A 17,990-nucleotide genomic window follows, 5' to 3' on the forward strand; every position below is an offset into this window, starting at 1 on the left:
GGTTTTGCAAGTCATGGGATTGGAAGCCAAACGATAAATAAAATGATCACAAAATGTTTTATAGGCGGGATTAGAAAACACACCATAGAGCGTTATAAAAGCATTTAAGGATGGATTAGCTAATGACACCTTTTAAGGTTGGTTTAGCTAATCCCTCTCACCTGCCTTTATATTACTTAGATGATGCATTTCCTAACCCTCTGTTGGGGAAAAACTTAGAGTACTCAACTCTAACACAAGTGTTGAAGAGACAACACAAGTAATCAAATTACTTGTATTACACACACAATTATATTACAACACACAAACTCTTAAAGATACTCTTTGAAGCTATAACACTCACTCTTTCTAGAGACAAACTCTAGATCACTCACATTCCTCACAAGACTACTCATACTTCTCACTCTCACTTAGTCTTCTTAATTCTACTTGGTTGGTTTATTGTTGATACAAATGGTTTGGATGCCTTCTCCTTTTATAGGCATGGATGGAACCTTGGAGAAGCATGAAAGCATTATGCTAGAGATATCTAGATAATTCCACTAACTTCCTAAGCTAGAATTATCTACACTAATCTTGCATGTTGGTGGATACCTCACCATTCTTCTAGACTCTTCCACCAACTTAAGAAACAACATTCTAGTCATTTCTACAAAGGACTACTTTAACTTGAATAAACTAGCTAACCAACCTTAGTGAATGTTCTAGAATTCTTTATTTTCGATTTGTGTAGGTCCTTCAATGAGATGAGGTTGATTTCTTTACCCTCATGCCCAAAACATTGTGACCATTTTCTTTATAGTTTGGCTTTCAAACCCATGACTTGCGAAAATCTCGTCCAAACCCTTTTTTTTTTTTTTTTTTTTAAATAAAACAGCAATGTTATTTCCACTCAAACATTGCTATCATGAAAAAAAGACATTATTGTGAACATATTGTAGAATTAAAAAAAAATTAAAAATGCAATAATTTAGAGGGTACATGAAGCCAAACCCTAACAAGAAGTAGAAAATTATTAGAAACAAAAATCAATTAAGATAACTCCTAGGAGAAACATAAATTTGGAAGAAAATGCACTGCTAAACAAGAATCACACTCAACCCAAAGAGAATACCCCCTCTCCAAAGCCATATAAACAGCATGAATACTAGCTTTAAGTTCTGCCTCCAAGGCAGTAGCAATGTCAAAACATCCTGCAAAACATCCAAGACAATGATGCAAGCACAAAAAAAATACTATCAAAACTAGCCATGCCCGTAGAGCCACGAGCCTCATCCAAACATAGCCTAAACGATTCTTCGCCTTTTGAGGTTTAGGACTTGATTTCTGGATCTTATACTCTTCCAGTTGAAGCTGAATGGGTAGTTTCAGCTGCCTTTAGTCTAGATAAACCTCCAACCCTAAAACTATGTAGACAAGGACCCTCCAACTGGTCAGTGGTGGTTATCTTTTTGGGCTACCTGTTGGCTTTGTTGCTGATTCAATTAGAGCCACTTTAGGTGCATGGGCTGCTTTCCTTCTTGGAAGAACTGTATGTTTCTATCCTAAACTCTTGTATTGGAATTTCCTGGTTTTTTTGAGTTTCTGAAAGAAAAAAAAAATAAAAAAGAGAAAATATTAATGCATTTATATGTGTGAATATGTGTACGCTCTTCACTGATATTCCGTTCTCATTTTTTGTTCTCTCTCATTCATATGTAAATGCTTTGTTTGTATCTTGTCCTCTGCCCATTGGTCATAAATATAGTATCTATGCTTTCTTTATCTTATTCTTGAACACCCACACAGATTGGGAGATCATTTGTTCTTTCAAGGTTGAAGGTGGTTTGCATATTCATGATCTTGTCAAATTAATATGTTCTTAGTTGAAGTTGCAGAAGGGTTGCAATGAATTTGTTGAGATTTTTGTACGTAAATTATGACTGCAAACCCCTTGAAAATCTACTTTTCCGAGGTATTTATATCATCATATCTCAGTGTTGTCCTCAACTCTAATCACTTTTAACAGTTGGGCTTCAATTAACATTATTCTTACAAAATTTGTGGGTTTGATTTTGGGTGCAGGTTGCATCTAATGATCAGATTCAAGTTATTGAGATGATTAAGCTCTTGGAAACAAGGGGTTCCAAGACTTTTTAACGTTTGTTTCCAACATTTGTACATAATTGTATAAAATATCAGTTATGCAAATTTATAATTATATTCTTATATTTAATGACAATTCTATAGTTGTATTCTTATACTTAATGATATTACAATTTGTTTTCTCACCAAAAATAGAAAAAGAAATATGATACTCCAATTTGGGTGCCCACACAGGGCATGCTTTTTTAAAAACACAATTTTCAACTTTGACCCCAATGAATTAGGGTGGCATTGTTTTAGGTGGCACAGATCTATTAAGGGTAGCCATTGTTACAATAAAGACTTCTCTATAGGACATGTACACTTCTTTAGTGGCTGCTTGGTGGCAATTGAGGTTTGTCATCAATATCAGTGCTCACTCTTTATAATAGACAATGAAAAGGGTGTCCTCTAGCCAAAATTCTAGTAGTGCCTCCAACTGGTTGTAATTGGAGTTGTTTAATTGATTAATTACTCGTGTGTTAATTTTAAAGAAGCAATTTTTTTTAGGGAGATTTTATTAGTAACAAAAAAAGAAGTATTAGTTATACCTAGTCAAATAGGATATAAACCTTATCCCTTTTAAAAGTATGCATGAGTCATTCTTTCCAGAATGCCTATTGCATTTGGGTTTCGATCACCTCTTTGGTCCAACCTAAAATACAAATGCATTCGGCCTTGGTTCATAGGCATGCTAGCACTGGTTGGTCTAGTCTGAGAAAACATGCACATTGGTCTAACCGAGTGTAATAGAAAGCTTATGTATGATTTTCTTGATTAGGCAACGCGAAACATTTGGACTAAAAAATACTCCTACCAATCGTTATCAGCTTATTTCTTTTCTTTTCATATAATGAAAGAAATCAAATATCTAACATATCCTAATAACTAATCAATCCTCATCACTTGATGATTTTAACATTCAAGCAAAAGCTATTTCAGAATAAAGTTACATATATATTATGATTACAAAAAATACAAGTGACACTGATATTACAAGGGTAGGTAAAATATTTCCCAAATGAATAACCTACTTAGCCTCACTTTCACGCTCCAATTTTCATTCCTTTGAAGTTTTTTCTCCATGATTCAATTCAAGAGTAGGTAAATATTTTGTACAAACTGTACACCAATGTCGGTAGAATACTTTCGCAGTCGGTGAAGTTTGCTGAATGATAAATTTGTGGAGGCATGATTTTGAAAGCAAGCTATGATTCAAGAGCTTGTCTTCATGGTAAAGGCCAGATTACAAAACGAGTGCATTATTCTCTCACCAATCTGCTTATTATTATAAATAAATTTAAATTTCGAAATTTGTGTTTATCTACTACGCAGATTTTGAAATTTAAATTCATTCAACGATAATAAATGGGGTGGTAAGCACAGTCAATGTATGCTTTCCAAAGTTGTAATCACAGAACTCAGTTTAATCATGCCACAAGTTAGTACATAGTTTGCATAACCAATTAAGGCCTTTGCTATAATTAGTGCTTAAATCTCACCACCTTCGACGTAAAGTATTGATCACTAATAGTTTTAGTTTTAATAAAATACGGGACATAAATAGTACATGAACAAGTGGCAGAGTGAGAATTCTATATGTGAGGGAGGGCCCTTCAAATATGTATGAAAAAAATAATATTTGAACTTGTTACATGAGGAAACGAAGTAATCTTCACAAACTGAAAGACCTATTAAATTTAATAGAGAGAATCAAACGAATTGGGCAATACAACTTAGTGCGATCCTAGAGAGCAATCACTAATTTTTTTTTTTTTTTAAATACAAAAAAACTATGTGTTACATAGGAGGGTAAAGACGAAGTCCACAAATAATAGATGATTATGTCGATTTAGAATTAATATTAAAATCTCTTTTAAAACTCTCATCTACAAACTCACCATTCATCAAACTACAAAGATAAAACAACAAAATTGTTAGAAGCAGAAGACGACGACGTGATTCAACTCACAACTGAACTTCTTCATGAGAAACAATTCATCTTCCTCATGTCTCACAGCGATTGAAAGCTTGGGGACATTGGTAAATTTCTTATACTGTTATCAAGATGGGCCGGGGGACCACTATAGTCCTTTAGTGGCTCTGCCCCTGACGTTAACGTTTATATACGTAAATGATATATATGCAAATTTGGTCTTGTTATGACCGCATGAAAAATGAAAATATTTTTAAAAAACACATGCATGCGTGTGTTATACGCAAATTCGGTCCATGTTCGCTCTTTATGTCAATGCCTCTTGCAATTAGGTTGAGGAACTGTTTTTTTTTTTTTTTTTTTTTTTTTGAAGTTGTATTGCTCGAGCATTGCAATTTTTTTCAATTCAATAATAATATATGCAGATGATGCTTTATTATAATAACAGAAATTAATTATGCTTATACATCATGGTACCAGCTAGTTTGATCTTTATCAACTTTTTTTTCCTAACAACAACTGTTTAATCTACTAACATTATTGCTCTATTAAAAAAAAAAATTGCTTATTTAATATATATATATATATATATTATTTAGTACCCGTCATAAGGTTATTGGCTATCTCATCAACGTAATTTACCTCGCAAGTTTTCCATCTGATCATGCAACAGCATTTACATGGCATGATTAGAAATTTCTGAATCATAATAAAGTGACAAAGTAGGTCAATCATTTACTTGCTAGATTAGCTAGGGCACAAAAAAAAAAAAAATTCTTTTTGTACTGCATACTTGGATTACACACTAATAAAATGATGATAATAACTTATGCGGTCCCTTTTAGGGAATGGTAAAAAAATTGGGATTAGTTTGTCGGATCTACTCCAAATCGAACTTTAAAGGTCCAAATTGTTTGTTTTACAAGTCTCGATTTATAGATTATTCTTGCAAAAATTTATTCAATTTGAACCATTTGCCTATTTAATTGTCTCTATGAAACTTCAATGTTTCTTAAAACATAGTGTTTATCAATTTCTTTGAACTCAATTAGATGCCTTAAATATTTTCAATTTATCTAATATTTTGCAAAGATGATCTATGAGCTTTTGAAAAAAAAATAGAGATCTCTTGTCTTAAAGGATCTGATATGAGTAATTTTTTTTCCTTCTATGTATAGTATGTGTGTGGGTTTGTTAATGTACAGAAGTAAATGAAATTTGGGATATGATCACTTCACTTCATGATCACCACAGTTGCAAGTCAAACTGGAGAAGGAAATTTTGTTGAATAAACATGTGCACTGTTTCATGATTGTTGACGTTTTGTTGCCTTCAAGATGGGGCATTCTTTCTGTAGTTGTGGGGACTGCGACTACACTACTTTTCTTCTGCTTGCTAACCCTACACTTGACACATTGCTAATTACACATGCATGCACCCTTTAATTTCTGTAAAAAAAAATGGTGATATTTACCATAATTAACCGGAGAATATATAGAAGCAGAAAATCCAAACTCCATGATAAGTTGATGTCCAGTGTTGATGGCCCATTGAGTTTGTACTGCTGTGTTGGATGACGAAGGGTCATCTCGTGAAGTTGGTATCAAACTTTGAAATCAATTACGCAAAGATATTTCATAAAATCCGTAAATTTATTTTACTTTTTTTTTCATGAAAAGTTATAAAGACTGAATTGAACTTGCATGCATGAGCCTGTACATATCCCAAAGTCCTTTAATTGGCTGGAGACCACTGGGATATGATGACGATGAAGGATCAGAAATAACAAAAGATGAGATCGAAAATTTATTTGCAAGTAAACTTTTTAGTTAAAAGTAGAGAAATCTTAGGCATTGAGGTTAATCTGTCACGTGTGGTCTCCCAGCTAACAAACCATCTCCACCAGACTTTGACTATCTCCCAACTACATATTATCATCATTTTTTATCCATCTGTTTGCGTGAAGAAAATTCAACTATAAAACCCCATTCAACAACAACAAATTCCCCACACCCAGAAAATAAAAATAAAAATCCACAACCCTAAACCTAGACCTACCATGGTTTCTGAAACTTACCAATCCAAAAATGTATGTGTGATTGGAGCTGGACCCTCAGGGCTTGTAGCTGCAAGGGAGCTGAGGAAAGAAGGTCACCGTGTGGTGGTGTTGGAACAAAACCATGATGTGGGAGGGCAGTGGCTGTACGACCCAAATGTGGAAGGAGAGGATCCCTTAGGAAGATCACCTACCCTAAAAGTGCATAGCAGTCTTTACACTTCTTTGAGGCTCATATCTCCGAGAGAGATCATGGGGTTCACTGACTTTCCATTTGCAGTCAAGAAAGGTAGGGACATGAGGAGGTTTCCTGGCCATACGGAGCTTCTTTTGTACCTCAAGGATTTTTGTGATTGGTTTGGGTTGAGGGAGTTGATAAGGTTCAATACTAGGGTTTCATATGTGGGGATGTTGGATGGAGATCATGTAGTTGGTTGCAAAGATCTGAAATGGGTTGTGAAGAGTGTGGAGAAGAATACCGAGAGTTTCGTGGAGGAGGTGTTTGATGTGGTGGTTGTGGCCACCGGTCATTACTCTAAGCCAAGGTTGCCTTCCATTAAAGGTACATACTAGATCAATTTCTTTAGTTCCATGCTAGGTCATATCTAACAAGAATTTTGTTGCGACATTAATCTTGGTCAATACGGATTGACATACGTTTTAGCTCTTTATTTTTCATATGAAAATGGACGATGACACGGTACTAAAAGGAAAAGCTCAAGTGCATAACAATCGCATTTTTTAGTAATCATAATTATATTTTGTTTCAATTTTCTTTTTCTTTTTCTCTATTTCCTTTTTGTTTCTTTTTAATTGAGGTGGGTTTAATTTGGTCATGTTTAGGAATGGATGCATGGAAGAGGAAGCAAATGCATGGTCACATTTACAGGGTTCCGGAGCCATTTCGTGATGAGGCAAGGCAGTCTAGTAGTTAATTATAAATTAGATTGTTAGCTTGATATATATTGTTGGTTCACTTTCTGACAACTTAAGAGTACTATTAGGAGAATTATAGTCGTCTAACATAAGATCAAATAGATCAACGGAAGTTTCTAGCACCAAAGAGATGAAGCGATCCTTTTGCTCTATTTGCAGGTTGTGGTGGTGGTTGGAACTTCCCTAAGTGGGCAAGATATATCAATGGAACTAGTGGATGTGGCAAAGGCAATCTACCTCAGTGGCAAATCTCTTGACATATCTGAGGGCTTGTCCAAAGTCATTACCAAACATGAAAACTTGCACCTTCGTCCCCAGGTACAAGAAATTAGCTTCTATAGCGAAACGTCACGTTTCGTATTTAGGATTGGATTATAAGCAAAAAAAACTATGTCCAAACAGATTTCGTCTATGTAATGTTTAAATGCAACCAAATGCAGATAGAGATACTTCAAGAAGACGGGAGGGTGTTATTTGTAGACGGTTCTTGGATCATTGCAGACACTATCATATATTGTACTGGGTAAATTTCTAACCTAATATCATTTATACATGAAATGTTATTGTGACAAATTGATAACATTTTAAAATCATCCACGCACTATTTTATAGTATGATTGATCTAAAATACAACCACATGACATCTTTCCTTCGGATCATATGCTGTACTTGCTTTGGAAAGTGATTGATACCCGAATCTTTTGACTTTTGACTGAAAGATTTTGTGTGGGCCCCGCACTAAAATTATGGAACCAGATCTAGTCGTATTCCTTTGAATTAGTTTATAAACTAATTTTTACAAGTGGGATGCGTGCAGGTATTCATACACATTCCCCTTTCTTGACACCAAAGGAATAGTAGCTGTGGATGATGACCGAGTGGGGCCTTTGTATGAGCATACCTTCCCTCCATCGCTCGCTCCCTTTTTATCATTTATAGGCATTCCTAGAAAGGTAACTTAAACATATCTAATTTGAGAATTTTTAGTATTTGTTCAAATATAAATGTAGACGTCAAAATTTCTTACAACATATCTTTAGTTAAAGATACAATAATAAAAATTTAACAATTAAAATTTTTAAAATAAAATGCTTCGAAACGTGATAGAATTTTTGTTCTAATTTAATAAATCTTTGTAAAAAATGATATTTATTAATCAATCGATATGATCTAGATCATAGGGTTTCCTTTTTTTGAGTCACAAGCAAAATGGATAGCTCAACTGCTCTCTGGCAAAACAACATTGCCATCAAGGGATGACATGATGCAGTCAATCAAGGAGTTCTACCACTCAAGGGATGTTGCTGGCATTCCGAAGCATAACACCCACGATATCGCCGAGTTTGAGGTAAACTTCCATGCAACAACATTACCTATATCATATTTACTGATCACAGTGACTCGTAAAGCCATTGTAGCTCATATTCTAAGGTCTCTACCATTTTTGTTTTGCTTGTTGTTGCAGTATTGTGATAGATATGGGGATCACATAGGGTTCCCACATTTGGAAGAATGGAGGAAAGAGCTTTGCCTTTCGGCACTAAGAAATGCTGACACCGACTTAGAAACATATAGGGATTCGTGGGATGATCATGAGCTGCTTCAAGAGGCTCTTCAAAGTCCACATTTTACTCAACTTAGGCCTCAAGATTTTGATTTTCCTACGTAGTAACCCTACAAATACTGTTCTTATTATTATTTTACTCTTTCTTTTTCTTGGACCACCAACTTTGAGTATATTATAAGTTTTTGCTATTATATTATTTCATTTATATTTTTTATTATCCTTTTGTTTTTTTCCATAATGCTTCATATATTTTGTATCAAATTTCATATAAAAACAAGCTTAATTCAACTTAAAACTAAATTTCAATTTCATCTAGCAAGTTGTCGACTTGTAAACTGTTTGAGAGTTGGAATCTCTTAATACGATGAAGTATTGTTTAATAGTTTAAATGACGTTGACTTTTGACACTCATAGTTAATTGGTTTTGAGTTGAATGTTCATATTAATATGTTATCAGATCAAATTATTCGCTGCTTAAGTTCAAAGTTTCAAATGATCTCACATCACTTAATATGTGTTTTATTCACGTTTTAGGCAATGACGCCAATTGGGTTTTGTAAACGGCTACCATTTGGAAAGATTAAGATCTTAGTATGAGCACATTTTGGTCTCATCTAGTGCACACGATTGGATTGGATAAGCTCATTAGATTCGGAAGTGTAATCGGAGCTTTAAAAAGAGAAATTTTCATTCTGCAATATGGCTTCTTTTCTTCTCCACCCCAAACATATATATCCACATGTATGAACTATGATCTGGAGAACATTTACAAAACAAGCTATTTGATTCACAAAAACCTCACCAAATGAACATAAAAACAGACGGTTTATCGTCGTTCTTGCCATGCTTGGCCTGAAATGAGCCAAGGCTTGCTAACTGGATATCTCTGCCCTCTACGCCGCCTAGTTACCTCTCCCCAACAAATCAGACTTCTCTCCTCTTTTCCGACCTGACTTTTGGCACCAATCAGTGATTCCAAACTACTCTCGGTTACAGTGGACGGAGAAATGCTGGACCTTTTCCTTCCCCTCGCCAACCCAGGTTTAGTTGCGCATCTAACCGACCTTGTTGTACCAGAAGACTCAATTAACTTTTCTATTGTCTGAAGATCTTCAGTCACCTCATGCCTTGACAAAGAAGCAAGGTTTGGGAGAATTTCACTCTGGAAATCCTTCCGCTGCCTTCCCCTCTTCCGGCCTTTCCTTGGCTGATTTGGTAATGAAGTGGTACCCGTCTCTTCCTTTTTGTGGCCATTACTTCTACAGCAGCAGCAGCAGCACTCTTCCACTTTTGTCTCAGTTAAACTCAAGGTCATGACCTCAAAGTAGTCCATTCCATCTGGTAGAAGCTCCTCGCTGATAACCACTCTACCCTCATTCTCTTGACCACCTACAACTGAAGATGCTATCCCAGCAAACCAACATAGGGAGGCACATGAAGTTTTAAGTGGCTTGTCTGTGGTCCTTACAATACAACTACGAAGCTCAGATGATGAAATGGAAACCAAAGATTCTGCCGCAGTCCTGACAACTTGGTTTTCATCAAATTGTATTATCGGCGGAGAAAAGTCATTGTTTTCCGGATCATCCTGTCCTTGCAATAGAAAAGGTGTCTCAACTTGATTTACGTCCGATTCTCCTCTTGGTGGAGAACACTCCTTGTTTTCTGGACTAGCAGGTGCCTCCAAAAGAATTCCAGTTGAGAGAGAGTCTGCTGGTGAAAACTTATCTCCGGTTGTGGACGAGTTCAGGGCAATTTGAAATCCAAAATCTTTCCTATCAAATTCATTCTCTACTACCTGACCTGTAAGTTCTATTTCTGCGTCAAGCACTGAATCACAATCAGCATTTAAATCAAATACCACCGCTTTTCTTCTTTTTTTGACTTCTTCAGGTGGGTTCAGAATGGAATTGGAGGGGTGGCCAGTAGACTCACGAATTATTTTACTTGAGAAGTCACTTGCCTCCACCTGGGTTGAATCTTCACATCCTTTGTCAGTTTTGCCATTATGCTTTCGCCTATGCCAAGGCAAGCTCTCACTAGAAGCTTCAAGTTTTTCTGATCCAGTTGTGGCTTGGAAACACTGGGAAACTGCCGCATCCAGAGAACAGCCAGTAGGCACACAATTCAAGTTAATATCCTTACGAGACTTGACATTTGCGGAATCCATCACATCTTTTTGAACTCCAGGCAGTTCAATCACTAAATTGTCACTGGTCCAGATCAGATTATCAAAACTGATGTGTGGCTCTGAATTCTTGGATTCCAACTGGGAGCCATTGCTAAAGTTATCATCAAGAAAGAAGGCACTACCATGTTTTGTGCTAGATCTCAAATCATTTTTGAACTGTAGCATGTCACCATTGATCCCAGGCCTTACCGTTGATGATTTAGAACAATTACCGGATGGTACGGGGGTGTTAAAACTTGGGAGTGCTTGAACTGCCATTGGGAACCGTGCAAAGTCATGTACAGGTTTTCTTATAGCTGCATTGCACGAGGCCCCTGAATTTTCCATCTTGCCCTGAGGAATATGTTCATATGGCATGCACATGGAAGAAGCTCCGCTTGGTCCAGATTGGCTATAACTTCTGGGGTTCTGTAGACCGAAAATTGTTCTTCCACTCCATGAATTCTGGTTATTCTGATGAAGGGTTGGAGGTTCAGCTGCCTTGAGCTCCTCATGCAATAAACTAGATGAAGGATATAATTTATCTGCATGAGAACCTGGAGGAAAAGAATTCAAGGTTCTTTTCCTTTTCTCTGAAAGTTAAACACATCCAATATAAGAACATTTCCGGTGATCATAGCTATTCAAGCTGATCACAAATTATCACAGTATTAGAACTAATTATAAATATACTTACAAGAGTTGTAATTCTTTAAAAGAAAAAAAAATGAAGAAACTTGAGCTTTATTTCCACCTTGCAGTAAAATTCTTACCAGTGTCGTCAGTGGACGGCAACTCTTGTTTCCTTTTTCTCTCTTGCAGTAGGACATTTGAGCAAACTTCAAAATCCTGTCTTTTCCAGGTGTCTTGGATATATTCCTTAGATAAAAACTGAAGGCCTGATGTAGGAGATGTTCCTTTCTCAAGCTTATGCAGATAATTTAAGTCAACTGAACCTTTTTCTAATGATGCAGTAGTTGACATATCATCTTCCGAAACAGAACTGTATCCATCAGTGCCAAGAAATTGTTTTGCATCACCATTACATACAGCCTCTGGAAATCTTATCAAATGAGAACTTGAAACCTCAGGTGCTTCAGAAACCTTGCCATCTACTAAGGATCCTTCTCCTTCATCATCAATGTATGCATCCGCTGGAAGTTCAAGATCCAAGAAGTTCTTCCGAAATTTGTTGCATTTGGATTCCAACAATTCAGAGTCTCCCGAACGACCTTCAGTTTGAGTAGGATAAGAGCATGTCTGTATGTCCCTCCCTCGAACAAAACACGAAGGTGACTGGAAACTTTCAGCGACAGAAACAGAGATTTGACTGCATGCAGGGTTTACCAAAGGCAAGGAAGGAACGTGAAGTGCCTTTTGAACACAAACAGATGAGCTCCGAGACAAATCAGTAGTCAACCATGAAGCCTCCATCTTCTGCTGATGTTTCTCGGATTCATTCCTTCTTATTTCATCCATTAATTCCCTTTGTCTTCTGTAAAGCCGATGAAGGTCCTGAACCTGGATGAACAGAAGACAATATAGGCATATTTAAGTGTTTGTGAAATTCTATAAAACTTGCGAGTATCAAAGATATTGTGGCCAAAAACAAAAGATAGCAGCATGGTTTTCATTACATTATAACTCAATGTTTTGCCACTACTCCAATTTATTGTTTAAGAACCATTCTAAGTATTAACAAATGTCCAGCGAAAATTGGTTTAGGAAGAGTTATGACAAAATGATTTGAATGTACTAAGCTCAATGAAATACAAAATGCTGCATATTATACATGACACGAATGGATGAAATAGTATACCTGATTCCTAAGTATTGTGTCTTGCTTGAGCATTGTCTGCTTTAATGCCTCCTTGTAGTACTCGAAATGGTCCGCAGATAAGTTATGCTTCCTTTTACTGTCATTAGCAATTAAGTTATGATTCCCCGAGGCATAATATCCTGGGAAATAGCTGTTGCACTGGATATTTGCCCCCATTTGCAGAAAATCTACATGTAATGAAGCACACAATTTACTGGATAAGACAATTAAGCATAGCTGCGCGTGAGCGCTCTCAGTTGCATCAGAAAGAAAACGTGCAATGCACAGAAATCAGAACGAGTTAGTCTGCACTGTATAGATGAACTGTCGAAATCCAAAGAGAACCAAGACAAACCAACATTTTAAAACTGTTAGGCTACAATGATCCTCTCCAGGGGAGTCAATTTACGAAGATCGGAAGGCGCATCCTTTGGACGGCTGCGCTAACTCAAGATAATCCATTACAGTAAAAGCCGCCAGACAAGTAAACATGGAAACAACATTAAGAACATAAAACAAACTCGGAAATCACAAACAGAGTAATTTATTCATTTCACCCTATCCAGAATCCAGATTTTCTTCAACTTAAATATTCACATAAGGAAAGATGACTGTAAAAGTCACAATAAAATATATCCCAAAATTCCAGGGGAACTCACAAATCAAAGATTAAAAAGGAAAACAAAATCAGAATAATTTAAGAAACCCAGAAACACAAATTACCAAAACAAAAACGACAACAAAAATTCTTTTGAGAAAATGTGGTTAAAAATTCCATCCTTTTGGTTTCCTAGCTCATGGATGCATATTTTACAGATCAAATATACGAAAAAAGAAAAATTAGCAAAGAAACAGAAAAGGAAAATACAACAAATCCATCAAATGAAACACCTTTTACTCATAAAAAAAGATTTAAAGGAATCACCTCTGGCAATAAAAACAAACAAAAAAACCCACCTGAAATTTGATGCATAGTTTCTATTCCAGCTCCTCCTCAAAAACCCATCAAGGAATCAGTCATTCCAGGACTCCGGATTCCTCTGCAGCAGAAAACACAGCAAAACAAGAACAACCCATGAATCAGGAGTCAGAATAACACAGTATCCCAACAGAGCTCGAACATAAAAAAATGTATAAGCATTTTGGAAATACCATGAAAAAAAAAAAGGATAAACGATGAAAGTTCGGATCCGCTGGGCCATTTTTTCTAAGAAGATTTAATAGAGAGAGAGAGAGAGAGAGAGAGAGAGAGAGCAGATGAGAAAAATCCACAGAAAAAAACAACACTTACATGGAGAAATTTTAAATTGCGAGTGGAACACAAATGATACATCACGTGTTTTAATAGAAGTGTAGAAATTTTATTTTTTAAATTATTAATTTTTAATCTACATATTCTATTATTTATATAATAACACGTAAGATATCACTTCGTATACTGATCATATTAAAAAATCTCTCTCTTACATGAGAAGAGACATGAGAGTTGGTCCACACCCAACAAAGTATCTCCCTTTCTCGATTTTCTTGTGTTTGATTTTGGTTTTTCGAGCAAGTGGACATTGTTTTATGAGGTTCTAGATTCTCTCTGCCATTTCGGTTTCCGGAAAAGAAAAACGAAAAACATAAGCATATTTAATATTTAACTTCAAAAATATTTGGGTTTCAATAGGGGACGCATCCACCAGCACTTACTAGTCATTAGACTACTTCTATTATCCTAATTAACAATTTAGTGCAATTTTATTATTATTTTTCATTAGTTATGAATAGGTAATACTTGGGTTTAGACCCATATCTTTAATGACGTATAATGATGTAACACATTTCCTCTTGTTTCTGACTTCCCCATGAGCTTTTGGTAGAGCACAGCCAAGATAAAGATGACTTTTCGACCTTTGCAGGATGGAGCGATAGAAGTTTTGAGAATTCAAGAGAATGTCACAGCAAGGCGAACCGTTTATCATTACAATAGGTTTTGTGATAGAGAATGATAGAGAATGTGGAGAGAGGAAGTTTTTTTTTTTTAATTATACATATGTTAGGATTACGTATAGGTGAGGCTTTGAAAAAAAAATAGTAAAATTTGGTTATGTAAAATTACATTTATGCTCTATATTTCTTATTCATGTTTTGTTTCAATTAAAGGGTTAAACTGATAATTTTATAAGGTTTTGGTTGACAATGAGTGTTTTATTAATTAGTAGAGATTAGAAAAATTATGAATTAGAGAAGTCATGAATAGTGGAAGAGAAGAAATAAAAATACAATCAACTACTCTTCATGATCGATGTTATTTGCAATTTTATGTGTTGGTAAGAGAATTATAGAATTGGAATAACTCATATTCAAACATGTCAAAAATTGAAATGATTATACGCACTAACTTTTACAATAATTATGGATTTAATTGGGAAATGCATATAGGTCTCACGGTGTTATGATTTTCCTAGAAACTATGATTAGAGTTAAATGCATGAACGAAGATACTTTTTGGAGTCATTCGATTCATTACGAACAAGGGAATTTTTAATATATCAGGAATACGGTTTGATATATTAAGTATCATAATACAAGTGGTTTGATATTAAATTTTTTTTTTTCAGCCATTTATATTATGTCACTTGATGTATTTCACTAAAAAATTTCTCTCTAAATTCAAAATTACATCGCATGTTGGTCCTTATAACCATAAAAGACAAATTTGTAATTTCCGGGACCTTACAAATTTGTATTGAAAAATGATTTTTACAAATCTTTCATCTCCTTCCCCACACATCTATTTACATGGATTTCTTAATATTATTTTAATTTTCAAGTAAAAAAATCTACTTTAATTTATTAAACTCAAAAGTAGAAAATAAACATATACAAAACAAAAATAAACGAATGTGCAGAAATCACCTCTCGCTCGTGTTTGGGTGTGTAGTTTTGATTTTTTATTTCCGAAATATTCTGCCAAATATGACAATCTAATCATTGTGGGTGAGTGGTGGTAATGACTAAAGCCTCGAGAACAACTGACACGACAAAGACGTAATTGTTAAGTTACAAGGTTACGTCGTATGAAAAAACTTAAAATCAAAGAAAGAAAATAAAGGAAAAAAACACCAATTAAAAGAGGGGAATGATAGGGTGATTAAATTTTTTAAGTTAAATTTGTAAATCAAATGATGTGGTTATTGATAATTGAATTATTACTTAAGTATTAGTTAATGTGTTTATTTCCTATTAGTGACACATGATTTGGTTTGCAAATTTAGTTTAAAATTTTAGTCTCTCTAACATTACCCATTAAAATATGTAATAAAAATTGTAATAAATCAATTCGTTCTACTTTAAGTTTTATAGAGACGACTTTCAAGTTTTAGGAATAAAATGAAACAAACTTTGAGTTTCAAAGAGTAAAGTGACAACTTTTGAGTTACTGGGAGCAAAGTGAAATTAAAATTAAGTTCCAAGAGGCGTAGCTAAAAATAATTTTTTTTTTTCAAATTTTCAACTAATTATAATATTATACTTGATAAACTGGACTGTGTGCCCGACATACTAAAAAAAATTTCAATTGCAAGAGTTGAGTGACAATGGTAAAAATAAGCACTAATTACTTTATTTAGATGTTAAATGGAAAATTGTTTGAAGTCAAGATTCTGTATATGAATATGATATCATCAACTTGCACGCAAAGAAACTATAACACCCTCCTCCTCAAGATAAAAAGTGAAAAAGTGTATTTACTTGAATTTGGTAAGAAATAAAGAGTAATCCATCTATTGTAAAACTTGATGCTAAATTTCAAAGGAAAACTAATAAAAAGGGTATAAAAATTTTGAGTTTTAACGATAAGGACAAAATAAAGAGTAAACTGAATAGTATCAGAATTGACTTTTTAGTTTAAAAAAGTGGTTTTTCGTTAAAATGACATTTTCTTTAAAACTCTCAAATTTCAAAGTGAACTGAGTGTACGTTTTTTATTTTAAAAATTGATAATGGATGAACGTTTTCGAGTCAATAACGGTTGCGATCATTGGAGCTTATCCTTCTCATGGGCAACATCAAGCCAATATAATTGCTCATCGCTTAATCCGTTATGCCCTTCATAATAGTTGTTTTTGTTGTTGGTTTAAGGATCTCCCGAACCTCATCTCTGTTATTAGAGAATTGTTGTAATTAAGTTGCTGCTATTCTTTGCAGCTTTTTATTTTGTGCGGATACTTCAATCTTCTATAAACATATCAAATAGTGTATCCCTAATCATTATTTAATTTAATTTACAAACTTGTAAAAGAAATGCCTATTTAAAAATATAAAAGCTTATAGGCCTAAATTGCAAATAAAACTACAATCGAGGTGGGAGAATAACAAATCCTCCGTATTGATTCAGCGTGCGAAAATTCTCTGGTGGGACCCTTTATACTATTGATGAGTCGATACTATACTTTATATTTTACCATAATCTTAGTTATAATTTATTAGTTATTTTGGTAGAAATTTGATACTTTGTTTTGTATTTTCAATGTAGAACATTCGACTTCCTCTTAAGCAAAAAATGATCAAACAGATGAATTTTGAAATGATTCTAATTGGAGGATGTTTGTGAGTGTTTCAAGATGATTTTATCAAAATTCCAGATTTTTCCACTAAGTCATTTAACCATGGCAATGAAATAAAGACTTAGCGTGCAGCTGTCCTAAATTGACGTTTTTAGAGATTTTAGGTATTTTGAAGGTCAATATGGCATATTTTGAAAGAGATTCCTTCTGATGATTTGTTAGAGACATCTCAAGCTTTAAATAGAGACCTTTTGAGACCAAATCAGAGTTGATTTGGTTGGTCAAAAGATGGATTTTCTCTGCAGTCTGAATTCTTGTTTAAATAGGAAAATTTTTATTTCCTAGTTATCTTTACTATTATGCTTTCTAGTTTTTAGATTACCTTTTCTAGGTAGGATTTTATTTTGTAGTAGTATAAATAAGGCTATTTAGCTATTAGAGATTACGGAGAAGAGAAGAATGCATTATTTTGGAGAATTTCAGACTTTTTACCACAAAGTGTTTTCTATCCATGTTCTTAATAATATTTTATTTGTGATTATTAGTAACTAATTCCGTTTGCTAGGCAAGGCCACGAGCCTCAACAAGAATGTTTCTTTTCAATTTGCTTATGATATTATGCATGCAAGTTTTAAATTATTATTCACCGGTTTAAACTAACTATTTTCTTTTGTTTTATTTACTTTGCCAATTTATTTAATTGTTTTTAATTAAATTCGTTTTTAGTATTTTAGGTCATAAAATCACCATTTTCCAAACTTTGTTTTAAAATAATTAATTAAGATTTGGTTAACATAAATTATTCATTCAATCCATGTGGATAACAACA

At 34.4% G+C, this 17,990-nt stretch overlaps 2 protein-coding genes and 1 long non-coding RNA gene across 5 annotated transcripts; 1 reads left to right on the forward strand and 2 right to left on the reverse strand.

Moving 5' to 3' along the window:
- Positions 1-5,209: 5,209 nt before the first annotated feature.
- Positions 5,210-6,220, reverse strand: LOC125479009. Of its 2 annotated transcripts, none has more exons than XR_007259736.1 (2): positions 6,138-6,220; positions 5,210-6,012 (listed from the first exon to the last, which is right to left on the reverse strand). It is a non-coding gene; the product is annotated as an uncharacterized LOC125479009 (long non-coding RNA). The 2 variants fall into 2 exon arrangements; XR_007259737.1 differs by having other exon boundaries at positions 5,210-5,984; positions 6,138-6,217.
- LOC103931083 (flavin-containing monooxygenase FMO GS-OX-like 9) lies at positions 6,009-8,836 on the forward strand. Its single transcript, XM_009340501.3, has 7 exons — positions 6,009-6,678; positions 6,960-7,030; positions 7,212-7,370; positions 7,493-7,575; positions 7,870-8,005; positions 8,227-8,400; positions 8,518-8,836. The coding sequence occupies exons 1-7, from the start codon at positions 6,120-6,122 to the stop codon at positions 8,719-8,721; spliced, it is 1,386 nt and encodes a 461-aa protein (XP_009338776.1). The 5' UTR covers positions 6,009-6,119; the 3' UTR covers positions 8,722-8,836.
- Positions 8,837-9,279: 443 nt separating this feature from the next.
- Positions 9,280-13,907, reverse strand: LOC103931092. Of its 2 annotated transcripts, XM_009340508.3 has the most exons (5): positions 13,761-13,907; positions 13,566-13,648; positions 12,609-12,796; positions 11,563-12,310; positions 9,280-11,382 (listed from the first exon to the last, which is right to left on the reverse strand). In XM_009340508.3, exons 2-5 carry the CDS (start codon positions 13,579-13,581, stop codon positions 9,446-9,448), a joined length of 2,889 nt encoding a protein of 962 aa, XP_009338783.2. In that variant the 5' UTR covers positions 13,582-13,648; positions 13,761-13,907; the 3' UTR covers positions 9,280-9,445. The 2 variants fall into 2 exon arrangements, with proteins under 2 accessions (XP_009338783.2, XP_048443942.1); XM_048587985.1 differs by lacking the exon at positions 13,761-13,907 and having other exon boundaries at positions 13,566-13,751.
- Between the last annotated feature and the right edge of the window lie 4,083 nt (positions 13,908-17,990).

This window comes from the organism of the source record quoted next, unplaced genomic scaffold, assembly GCF_019419815.1.
Source record: "Pyrus x bretschneideri cultivar Hongxiangsu unplaced genomic scaffold, Pyrus_bretschneideri_v1 Contig27, whole genome shotgun sequence".
Taxonomy (NCBI): domain Eukaryota; kingdom Viridiplantae; phylum Streptophyta; class Magnoliopsida; order Rosales; family Rosaceae; genus Pyrus; species Pyrus x bretschneideri.

Bases quoted from the DNA above. Each gene is read 5' to 3' on its own strand.
- LOC103931083 (XM_009340501.3), top strand. From the start codon at position 6,120: ATGGTTTCTGAAACTTACCAATCCAAAAATGTATGTGTGATTGGAGCT. The intron at 6,679-6,959 runs GTACATACTAGA...GGTCATGTTTAG, and splicing joins AAGGTTGCCTTCCATTAAAG to GAATGGATGCATGGAAGAGG. The intron at 7,576-7,869 runs GTAAATTTCTAA...GGATGCGTGCAG, and splicing joins ACTATCATATATTGTACTGG to GTATTCATACACATTCCCCT.
- LOC103931092 (XM_009340508.3), bottom strand. The intron at 12,311-12,608 runs GTATACTATTTC...CTGTTCATCCAG, and splicing joins ACACAATACTTAGGAATCAG to GTTCAGGACCTTCATCGGCT. The intron at 11,383-11,562 runs GTAAGAATTTTA...TTTAACTTTCAG, and splicing joins GCCGTCCACTGACGACACTG to AGAAAAGGAAAAGAACCTTG.